Raw genomic sequence first — 12,062 nt, forward strand, 5'->3', positions numbered from 1 at the left:
GCCACACCGGGACTCCATGAGGAAGGATTAGCCAAGTAAAAACTTAACCGAGGGTGAGAGGGACGTTAGTTTTGTCATCTCGTCCCCAAGCAAGATTCCATTCCCTCCCCCTGACTTAAAGTTTCACCACACAATACTTTTGACACATATTTGGTATCCTCTCTAGATTTTGTAAAAACCTTCTTTCTCCTATCACTTGAGTCAGTTTTGTATGGGAAGTGGCTAAGGAGGTGGAAGCTGATCCCTTCTTTCTTTCTGAGTCCCACTATTCTCATGCATAGAATTGTGGCTAGTGACCTTTCTAACCTTATCTTCAACTTTTCACATCCTGATTCTGACCAAAAAGACCAGGATATCTTGGGAGGTCCTTGATTCTAGACTGAGACTTCATCTAGTCATGCAATAGTTAGAGCACTCTGGAGGAGGAGTGTGATGTTTTATAGCCCATTTACTCTATGTGTGCCGTAGGCCCCACTCCTGACCTTGCCTGAGACTAGGCTCAGACCTCCCCCATTCCTGGACCTCTCACAGTAGCCCCAGAGATGGGCTAATGGTCACCAAGTGTGTGGGATAATAAACAAGGCTGCCCCAGGAACCAACATTACATTAGTAATGGTACAAAATTTTTTACCAGGAAGGACAACATAGTCACTCTTCATCTGTAGCAATCTTCATGTAAGTTCTTTTTGCTATATTGCTGCTATAGTGCTGAGTAACAAAAACCCATAAAATTTCAGTGGTATCTGCAAGCATTTATTCTTTTTAAACTTGTTATTTTGGTTTGAAGGAGCCCTAGGAGTATAGTGGATTATGAGCTGGTCTGCTAACCGCAAAGCCAGTAATTCAAATCTACCAGTTGCTCCTCAGGAGAAAGATGAGGCTGTCTGCTCCCGTAAATATTTACAGCTTCGGAAACCCTATGCAGGGTTACTCTGAGTCAGAACTGACTCCATGGCACACAACCGCCACCGCCACCATCAATGGGGTTTGGGTCAAAGTTTACAGAGCAAATTAGTTTCCCATCCAACAATTTATATGCATTTTGTTTCGTGATGTTTGTTGTGATCCCCTCAGTGTCACGGCACACTTCCCACTTCCTCCCTGAGTTTCACATTTCCAGTCAGCCATCTTGCTTGCACCTTCCTGCCATCTGAATTTGTGTTTTGGGCAAATGCTGCCTGTTGGTCTCATTTGGTTAATTATTCTGGGGAGTAAGTTCCTCAGAGATGTTGTTCATTCACTTGTTAGGTCTGTCTCTTGTTTATCTGAAAGGTAATCCCTGGGTGTAGAGTTGAGTTCCAGGCTGAAGGGTGTTTATGGGCCATTCTCTGTCAGACTAGTAAGTCTTGCCTTGTTTATGATTTTTAATTTTGTTGTTCATGTTTCTCCCACTGTATCCAGGATAGGAGCTGTGGTAGTGTGGTGGATTGTGAGCTGGGCTGCTAACCGTGAGATCAGTAGTTTGAATGTACCAGCTACTCCATGGGAGAAAGATGAGGCTTTCTGCTCCTGTGATGACTTACAGCCTCAGAAACCCCATACAGGGTCACTGTGAATTGAAACCAACTCAATGGCACTTAACAACATCAAATCCAGTACAGAGCCGTCAGAAGGGGTAACCAAACACCATCTAGTTCTTCTGGTCTCAGGTTAGTGTGGTCTCTTAGTCCTTTGGACTCATTGTTTCCTTGAGTCTTTTATTTTCTTCACCCATTTTTGCTCTGGACAGGGAGAGACCAATAATCGCATCTTAGATGGTTGGTCACAGGCTTGTAAGAACCCAACCACTTTTCGCCAAAGTAAGATGTACAACATTGCTTTTGTGGACTGTGTTATGTTATGCCATTTGACCTAGATGTCCCCTGAGACTATGACCCCAAGCCTTCAAGCCCATCACCTCAGTTCCTCAAGACTTGTAGTTATGGCTAAGAACTTTCCTAACTTTGCCCCCTGTATGCTGTATTATCTATGTGGATCTATAAATATATATATAGAAATATCCTCTGCCAAACTTACATACACATACTCTTGAGTGTACTCCCATATACCATCCCACCCTGTTCAGCTTGCATATCTGTGTATCTAGTTGTAAATTACTATTTATGATTACTGTTTTTACAAGATTGTATATGTAATAAGCTCAAATTCACTGCCATTAAGTTGATTCCGGCTCAGAGTGACCCTATGTAGAGTTTCTAAGATTGTAAATCTTTACAGAAGCAGACAGCCTCATCGTTCTCCTGAGGAACAGCTGGTGGATTTGAACTGCCAATCTTGTGGCTAGCAGTTCAGTACTTGTCCTACACCACCAGTTGCCTTTTACTCTTGAGTGCCTCCTAGTGTGTTTCTTTACCTTGTTTGTGTTGTGCTGACCTCCCCCTTATTGTATAGCACTTGTCCCAAGTTAACCTATCCCTGGTAACCATCAAAGAATGTTTATTTTATGTGTGTTATCTTTTCTTGACTTTTTATGATAGTGATCTCATACAATATTTGTCCTTTTGTGATTGACTTACTTCACTTAGCATAATGTCCTCCAGGTTCATCCATGCTATGAGGTGTTTTGTGGATTCATCATTATTCTTTAATGTGGTATAGTATTCCATTGTGTGTATATGCATCATAGTTTACCCATTCTTCCATCTTACACATTTATTCTTAGGGATGGGAAAATGGTTGGGGTTTGGCTGTTCTGTATTTGGCTCAGCTGGGGTGGGTGTGCTGTGGTTAACTGGGAGTCAGATGACCTAGACTAGGCTCTGGTCCTCATGTCTTATCCCCCTTGAGCCAGCAGACTAGATCGGGCCTCTCTCCTCACGACTAGTCAGAAACACAAAAGGGAGTCAACTTTCATCCAAATACTAGATTGGCTTATAAAATAAAACAATGTCATCCATGACATTGCTTCCTTAAATAATCAATTATATGAGGCCAATCAGTCAACATTTACCCTGAAACAAAGATGAGAAACTAAAGAGTGACAGGAAGCTAGATTAGTGGAAACCAAACACACAGAATGGGAATGATGAGAATGCTGACACATTATGAAAAAATGTAATCAATGTCATGGAACAATTTGCATAAAAATTGTTAAATGGGAACCTAATTCACTGTGTACGCTGTAACCTAAAACACAATGAAAAAAAAAAAAAGAAAGAAATGTGAAAGGAAAGGCAGATACACATGAGAACTCCAAGGCCTGGGCTCAGACGGGCATGTGACCACTTTATTCCATAAGCCACTGGCCAAACCAAGTTACTAGATGGCCAAGCAAAGTAAAGAATCAGGGAAATATATTCTTCCCACAAAAAGGCTGTGGTAAGGGTATCCTTGGATGCCAAGGTCGCCAAACTTCGCATACTTTGGACATATTGTCAGGAGGGACCAGTCGCTGGAGAAGGGTATCATGTTCAGTAAGGTGGAGGATCAGAGAAAAAGAGGAAGACCCCCAGCAAGATGGATTGGCCAAGTGACAGCATCGATGGACTCAAGTGTGACAACAGTAGTAAGGTTGGCTGAGGATCGGGCAGTGTTTCATTCTGCTGTGCATAGGGTCGCTATGGTTTGGTACTGACTCAATGGCACCTAACAACAACAACAAGCGTGTAGTTACAGAAAGAGGTAAAACATTGGGACCAGTAACTCAATCTAAGCCCTTCCACAAATTCTAGGGCTGCAGCTTTTGTCCAACACTTCATACAATTGGGAATTTAATAAGAGAGTCTGGAGGAGATGCATGTTGGTGGCTACTGTCACAATCTATCAGCGTTTTTCCCTGTTAGGGATCAGTCAATGTTCTTAATAGTCAATAGACTCATGGTGTTCTTCCCAGCCCAACAGTGTGCCACATACTTGATTCTACCCTTAGGAGCTCACCATCCTTTGAGGGCTAGGTCTTGTGTTCAAAGATGAGATGGCAATAGCTGATGCTCATTCTGTGATGAAGATGGTGGAATTGAGATAAAGGAGAGACTGTGTTGGGCAAGAGTGGTCGGCAAAGGCTAGGAAAGAACTAGACAGGAGGAGAGAAGTGACACGAACAACATCTAGTGAGCACTTGCTTCATGTCAGGCAATGTGCCAGAGTCTTCCCTGGCACTGTCTCATCTCATGACATCTGGAATTGGTACCAGGAGTGGGCCCATTTAACAGTTAGAAAAAACTGAGGGTTCAAATAGCTTGCCTATGGTCACACAACTGGTACATACTGGAGCCCCGCTCTTCCTGCAACCTTGTTGTTGTTGTTGTTAAGTGCCATTGAGTCGGTTCCGATCCATAGCGACCCTGTATAGGGTTTCCGCAGGTGTAAATCTTTACAGGAATAGAAAGCCTCATCTTTCTCCCGCGGAGCAGCTGGTAGTTTCAAACCGCTGACCTTAAGGTTCGCAGCCCGATTCGTAACCACTACGCTACCAGAGCTCCTTCAACCTAGTGAGTGTTAATCACTAGGCTCCACAACTGGCCACTAAAGGTAAAAGGAATAGCCTAGGTATAGATAGATGTGTAAGGAGGACAGTAGTCAAGAGGCTGTAACTACGGAGGAGACCCTAGTCGTGTTATGAACTAAACGAAAATGGAGATGGGAAGTGTGATTTGGCCAAGGTCCTATAGCAGCAAGACAGGACTTGACATCCTAGCTGTTGCCTCCTGTTTCCCTCTCCTTCCACTTGCCTTTGTACCAGCTGCATCCTGGGCTCTCTCCACCCATCTGCATGGCCATGCCTAAAACATATCCCTCTTGGGAGAGGTGCAATCCACTGGCATGGAAGCCAGTGGGTTGGCTCCCTCACTTTATCCTTCTCTTTCCCCGCCCCCTGCTGTGCTCTGGAAAGGGCGGCAGGAGGGAATGTGGGCATGTTGCACCAGAGATATACATCTGAGAACTGAAGGGAACATTTATTTTTAATTTGATTTAAAAAGAAAAAAGGAAGTTATAAAATATCTGCTCTTGCTCCTGGGAGTGTACAGATGGTTCTACATTTTGCTTAATAGGGAATGGAGTTGGCACCCTTGGGCTTCTGCTGCCCACCCCCTTAATTGTAAGAGCCTAGAGGATTGGATTCCTGATTCCGTTGACACACCTCAAATGGTTCCCCAGGGCCCCTTTAGACCAGTTCAGTTTGGTGTTCCGCTGCCTTCTAACCTCACCCTTTCATACTCCTCTCTCTTGGTTTCCCAAACCTTCAGTCAGGACAGTCTCCCGACTCCCCCAGCTCCCATGTACACACACATGTTCAGCTCAATCCTACCTCTTCCTTCTGCCAATAGCCAGGTCAACACTGACCTCCCCCTTTGTGAATTCTTGCTCAGATGTTCAAATTTAACAGCTGTCCATACGCCCAAGAGGAATCCTGGGGTGCAATGGGAAAGCAATAGACAGCTAAGCAAAAGGTCAGCAGTTTGAGCCCACTGGACCCTGGGCCGGAGGAGGATGTGGCAGTCTGCTTCCCTAAAGATCGCAGCCTTGGAAACCTTACAGAGCAGTCCTACCCTGTCTTAACCAGTCGCTGTGAGTCAGAATCAACTCAATGGCCATGGTTTCAGGAGCCCTGTTGGCTCAGTAGTAAGTGTTTGGCTGCTAGCCAAAAGGCTTGTGGTCCTAACCCACTAGCTCTTTAGGAAAAAGATGAGGCAGTCTGCTTCTGTAAAGGATACAGGCTTGGAAGTGCTATGGGGCAGTTCGATTATGCCCTAAGTGTCACTATGAATCAGAATTAACTAGACGATTATACCCTTTTACACACACCCAGGTACTTAATTAGACTGTGCATTTTCATGCCTAAGTGTTATAAAGGCTGTTCTCATGCATTTTCCTGTCTGTGTTTGTGTTTGTTGTGGTGAGGGGCCATGTATTCCTCTCTTCTTGTATCATTAGTGGGAGCAGCACAGAGCTGGTCTATAGAAGATGCTTGATAAATGGGTGTAGAGTGTTGGATGCCCTCTTTCTGTGTGCTCAGGGGAAAAGCTGGAGAAGAAAGTTACTAAGTGCTGTCGAGTCAGTTCTGACTCATAGCAACCCTGTATAGCACTTCCGAGGAGCGACTGGTGAGCTTGAACTGCCAACCTTGCAGTTCAAACCATCCTTACAATCCAGTGCATTAACCCACAGTGCCACACCAGGACTCCGCCCTAAAATTAAGGAAGCCAGGACTTCCAAACCAGAAATCAGGAGAACTAATTCTAGCTTGCTATGAAGCCTTGGGCAGATCACTAAACTTATTCAAATCTGTTTTCCATCTGAAAAATATGTAAAGAAATCTCTCTTTTGTCTGAACCCAAGAGTTAGTATGAGGATTATGGTATGTGACCTATGGGGAAATGCTTGACAATATCAATATCTCACAAGAAAACAAGTCAGAGGTGCTGGCAAGGATGGATGCCAGGCCAGGTGACTGGCTGGGGTTGTCAGGCAAAGTGAGAAGCTCACTGGTCACAGAGCCATGTGAGGTATGTATGTAGTCCATGAATATAACCTGGGTACGTGTTCCGTTTATTTAAGGTTCTGGACTATCCTCGGAAAGACCTGATACCCATTATAAAAATAATATGCCACAAAGATGAAAATGAGGTCAAAGGAAGGTTAGGGAAAAGAAGATAAGAGGGAGCTAGGAGGGAGATTCGGGCACATGATACATGCAGTGAAATCTGTATACTTGGCAGGCATGGGCCGTGGAGGTATGGCCTAGCAGTCCAAACAAAGAAAGACACAGTGGAATGTTTCTGTGACTGCAAGACTGATACAAAACAGTTGTTCAGAAGTAAAACTGCTGACCCTGAGAAGCTATAAAACAATTTCTGCTAAGTGGATTTATAAAAGGGACTCAATCTGTAATATATTGAGCAATGTCCTGAGCAACAGTTGTCTGGTAACTACAGTGAATCCACAGGATATTGATGTTCCTGTGGTTCTAGTATAGTTCTGGGGGTGGAGTAGGGAATGGAGGAGACAATGTATAATGTATGTCACATCCAGATATATAAGCGGACAGATTAGGGGGCTCATATGAAAAGTCCCAGACAATGGACAAGCACTTTGATCTCTTCACTTTTTGGAGGCCATCACCCACGCATATATACACTTACCCCTCTGTCTTGGTTCTCTAGATCTTCTATAACAAATACCACAGTGGATGGCTTTAACAACCAGAATGTGTTCTCTCTCAGTTGAGATGGCTAGAAATCTGAGTTCAGAGGGTCAGCTCTAGGGGAAGACTGTCTGTATTTGCTCTGGTGAAAGATACTTGTCTACTTTCATCATCTGTAGGCCTGACCCTCCTTGGAAATTTCCATGTGTCTTGGCATCAGTCTTCCCCTGTGTCTAGGGATTTCTCAGTACAGGGACTCCAGGTCTAAAGTGCGTACTCCACTCCCCTCCCAGCTTTTCTTTCTTGGTGGCAGTAGGTTCCTCTGGTCTCTGCTCACTTCTCCCTTCTTTTGTTTCCTATAAGATAAAAGGTGTTGCAGGTTACACCCCACAGAAACTCACCTTACATGGGTTAGGGCTGTGAAGGGATTAAGGGCTTTATATCCCACCCTTAATCCTCTTACAACTAACAGACTTATCAAATCAGATCACATCATGGGGGATTGTTGTATATCTGCCAAACCAAAGAATCATGATCCAGCCAAGTTGGCATATATTTTGTGGGGACACAGTTCAATCCATGACACCCTTCATCCTTTCTCAATTTATTATCCCAGCTTCAGGCCTCGCTCGGCTCAGCTTCAACTCTGGTCTGGCCTCTGACTGGAAGGCCAACAAGAAGGGACATGGACTCCTTCTTAGCATGGGTGATCGATGGTATTACAGACAATGTTGACTTCACACCTGCCATGTGACAACAGAATTTTATACCTAGCTAGGACCTCTAAAGTCAGTCTTGCACTCTGTAAATAAGACTGCTAGAGCCTCAACAGAGACTGCCTTCTGCTAGAGCTCATACTGAGAAGCTAAGACCTAAGGTCTCCGGACCTCACTCTTGTACTCTTAAGTTGACACTGCAAAGGGAATTGACTTGGAGTCTCATTCTGGGAGAAAAGTTTTCTAAGATAACTTTTCATTAGAGCTATGGAGGAACTTTATATTATATAATTTTATTCAATCTGATATGGGCCAATAAATATAAATGTGTGTGTATGTTCACTGTTTTAAAACATTTTAATGTTTAAAACATGATTTACTAATGCTGCTGGGATGTCTAGAGTTTGATTTACTGCATAGTATTGAATGTTTATACTTGTTCCTTGCAGAAATCTTTGCCAAAGAGCCATTTTATCTACAGGAATAATAAATAAGTCAATATGTGTATGGCTGTGTTCATTTTTTCCATATGTAGCATTACTTGGTAAATGTTATTTTATAGACAAATGCTCAAACAGTAAAATAGGGAGACACACATGATCCTTGAAGCCCAGTGTCAAGATCAAACAATTAATCTTGACTTAAACAAAATAAATAAAAATCAGTGAGTCTAGATCTTAAGTGATATTTAGACTTTGGGAAATCCACACAATATATAACCATACTTAGCCTCATGTGTATGGATATTCATTCATTCATTCAATATTTATTAGGAATTAGATGGTGAGGCACTGCGGGTTAATGCACTAGACTACAAAGTCAGTTTGAACAGCAAGGATGGCGGTTCAGACTAACCAGCTGTTCCTTGGAAACCCTGTACAGGGTCACTGTGAGTTGGCACCTACTCAGTGGCACCTAACAACGACAACATTTCATTTAGTAACTTCAACATGATGTTGGTTTTTGCTTTATGGAGACTCTGAGATAACAGATATAAATTCCCTCAATTTAGTAGTTGAAAAACAATTAAGGTCTTTGAAATGATTTTTATTAAATCCTTATAAATATCCTATTGGATAGCTTAGGGCATGATAGAGCCAGTTACCTGAATGGAAGAATACATAGTCCTTTCATTGGCTTGTTGGTTTTATTGCCTTTCCTCCCCTGATTATGGAAATAATACATGCCCATTGTTGAAAAGAATGCAGAAATATTTTAATAGGATCTGAGAAAGTATCCTGTAACTTGACGTCCAACGCTAACAGTTGGCATGCTGGGCTATAGGTCTTTTCAGGCTTAGAGATGTGTGTATTTGTGTGTGTTGTATACATGGCTATACATAGACCAACCAGACCAGTTAACTGTCAAGTCCATTCTGACTCATGGTGGCCCAGGTGTGTCAGAATAGAGCTGTGCTCTGTAGGATTTTCAACGGCTGATTTTTGAGAAGTCACTCTCCAGGTCTTTCTTCTGAGGTGCCTTGGGTTAGAGGCCGAGAACATTAACTGCTTGCACCACTCAGGGAAGATTATGTATCAGATGTTTTTCTTTACAGAAATGGGATTTTGCTGCACGTCCTGTTCCACAATTTGATGATTGTTTTTATTATTATTATCTTACTGTGGGCATGTTCCCACATCAGTTTGTTTAGATCCACCTCTCTCTCATTCATGGCTGTGTGATTTTTCTTTGCAAAATGTTGGATTTTGTTGCTGTTGTTAATTGCATATTCAACCTTTTTTTCTGTCTCATAGGTGGTTGGTCTTCTCTTGCCCAACCAGACGCTGGCCTCTACTGTCTTCTGGCAGGTAACAGTCCCCCAGCAAGCAGGACTCCTGGAAGAAGGGCCCAAGCAAGTGCTACCTAAGAACTCCTTGGCCTCGTGGCTCGTGCCCTGCCAGGCTGCTGGGCTAGGGTCATCCCACTTGCAACTTGTTCCCTATCCCAGGAGCCACAGGGGAAACTCCAGATCCTTGGGTCTGGCTAAGCAGGCCTGTGTGGCCCAGTACATGTTGGTACATTAGATGTCACTCCAAGCCTTGGACAGAAGCATTGAGGGTTGACCTAGACCATGACAGGTTGTTGGTGACCACCCCACTCTGTCCATTAGCTGCCTGTCCCACTGTCAGTGACCCCAAGACCTACCACCTCATTTTGGTATCAGCCTTCTCCAATCCATAGGGAAGTGAAGCCCACCCTAGGTAGTGAAATGGGTGAAAATGCATCATAGACCCTGTGTCTGTTCTTTGCGACATTCAGGGTTGTGGCCCCTGATAATAACTGAGACTGTCTCTCTGTGTGTCAGTGCAGCGACAGAGCCAGGAAGAAAAATGTGCCTATCTCCGGTAAAATTCCTAACAGTGTCCACGTTCAGGCACTGAAAATAGTGCAGGACAGTAGGCAGTGTACTTTTAAAAGAGGTTCAGGGCTGTCAGTCATTCCAGGGGCCTGAATGCCCACTTCTTCCCAGCAGACCCAAGCAAGTGCCACAAAAAGAATGACCATCCAAAACAGTGGCTCTGATCTGGGCAGTGATGCCATGATTCAGGAGAGGATAGGGGTGGTGGGACCCTGATTTTCCAAGTGCTGAGGGGGTTTCTTGGGACTCCATACACTCAGTGCTAATACCAGACAGTCCCAGGAGAACTGGGATAGCTGGTCACAGTAACTAAGGGGATGGATGGAATCAGTTGTGAGCTGGAGACAGTGTCCCATGTCTTTCTGGGGGCAGGCCAGGCTTCAAGGAGTGGTGACCACTTCTCTGACTTCTCTTCTCCCTCTGGTCTTTCAGTGGTTGAACCAGAGCCACAACGCTTGTGTCAACTATGCAAACCGCAATGCTACCAAGGTGAGCACCACTGACCACCACCCAGTGGTGAGGTTCAGGTGGCGTGTCCCAGCTCCCCTCCCTACAGAGACATGGCGCCATCTGTGGCTGCCTCCTCTAGGTGGAGTGTTGCCCTCCTGGTGGATGCCTTCTTTAAAATACCAGCACTTTGGATGGGGGTAGTAGATTCAGGCTCTTCACTGAGGTCAGCAGGAGTCTCCAGGCAGAGGTCCTCACTGGGGAGGGACCATTTACTTGAAATCCAAAAGGCCCATTAAATGTAAATGTGGCCTGGGCAGTGCAAGGGATAAACTCTGCTGGCTTCAGAAATTGTGTTGGGCAGTTCTTATACCTGGATTGGATATTAGAGTTGATAAAATAAATGTCAGCAAAAACAAGGAGATCCCCCATGATTGACACAATAGCTGCAGCAGTAGACTCAAACATGCCAGTGATCATGGAGATGTGCAAATCCAGGTAACATTTCCCTCTGTTACATATAAGGTCACCATGCGTCAGAGCCCTCTGGAAGGCAACTAACAACACAACAAAGGCTCCAGGTTGTCAGCCGCCTGGGGGACTGAATTCCCTTAACACCTCCTCCAAGCCTGCCTAGAATGGCCTCCTTGATCCCAGCTCTCAGACTGCTAATCACACAACTCAAAGTCTCCTCCTGAGAGAAGAGGAATCTGACAGGCCCCCTGCACCTGGAATAAGCTCAGACTCTATTCAGTTACCCAGGAAGAAACTAGCAGAGCCTACTCTTCCCCTGGTCTATTTCCCCCAACTTCAACACCAAACCCAAAGGCAACACCAGAGGTCACATGATAGAATTTTATAAGCGATCAATGGATTACTCTGGTAGCATAGTGGTTATGAATCAGGCTGCTAACCTCAAGGTCGGCAGTTTGAAACTACCAGCTGTCCCACGGGAGAAAGATGAGGCTTTCTGCTCCCGTAAATATTTGCAGCCTCGGAAACCCTGTGCAGGTCCACTATAAGTTGGAACCGACTCCACGGTACTTAACGACAATAATGGATTACTCATTAGAAATACCATTTCTCAGCAACATAAATGACAACTATTCATGATGACCTGTTCACCAGTTATAATACACAGGAATCAATTTGACTACTTCTGTGGAAAGATATGATGGAGAAACTCCTCACTATCATCAGTTAGAAACAAGGCCTTGGACCAACTGCAGAGCAGACCATAAATTGTTCATATGCAAGTTCAAGTTGAAGCTGAAAAAAAAGTGAAACAAGTCCGCAAGAGCCAAAGTACAATCTTGAATAAATCGAACCTGAATTTAGAGACACTCTCAAGAATAAATTTGTTAGCTACCTAGTAGACAGCAAACTGTCCCTCATCTGATTATTCAGTAATGCTCGTTAGTAATCTCATACATGAGCCCTGGATATCCACAGACAA

General features: G+C 44.1%; 1 protein-coding gene across 1 annotated transcript in view; it reads left to right on the forward strand.

Moving 5' to 3' along the window:
* SFXN5 (sideroflexin 5) overlaps positions 1 to 12,062 on the forward strand; it is a 205,617-nt gene that overhangs the window by 124,570 nt on the left and 68,985 nt on the right. The window contains exons 7-8 of the mRNA XM_006862888.1: positions 9,555 to 9,608; positions 10,592 to 10,648. Of these exons, the coding sequence (XP_006862950.1) occupies positions 9,555 to 9,608; positions 10,592 to 10,648 (111 nt within the window). The remainder of the gene's footprint in view (positions 1 to 9,554; positions 9,609 to 10,591; positions 10,649 to 12,062) is intronic.

Source organism: Chrysochloris asiatica, unplaced genomic scaffold (genome assembly GCF_000296735.1).
Source record: "Chrysochloris asiatica unplaced genomic scaffold, ChrAsi1.0 scaffold00052, whole genome shotgun sequence".
Lineage (NCBI taxonomy): Eukaryota > Metazoa > Chordata > Mammalia > Afrosoricida > Chrysochloridae > Chrysochloris > Chrysochloris asiatica.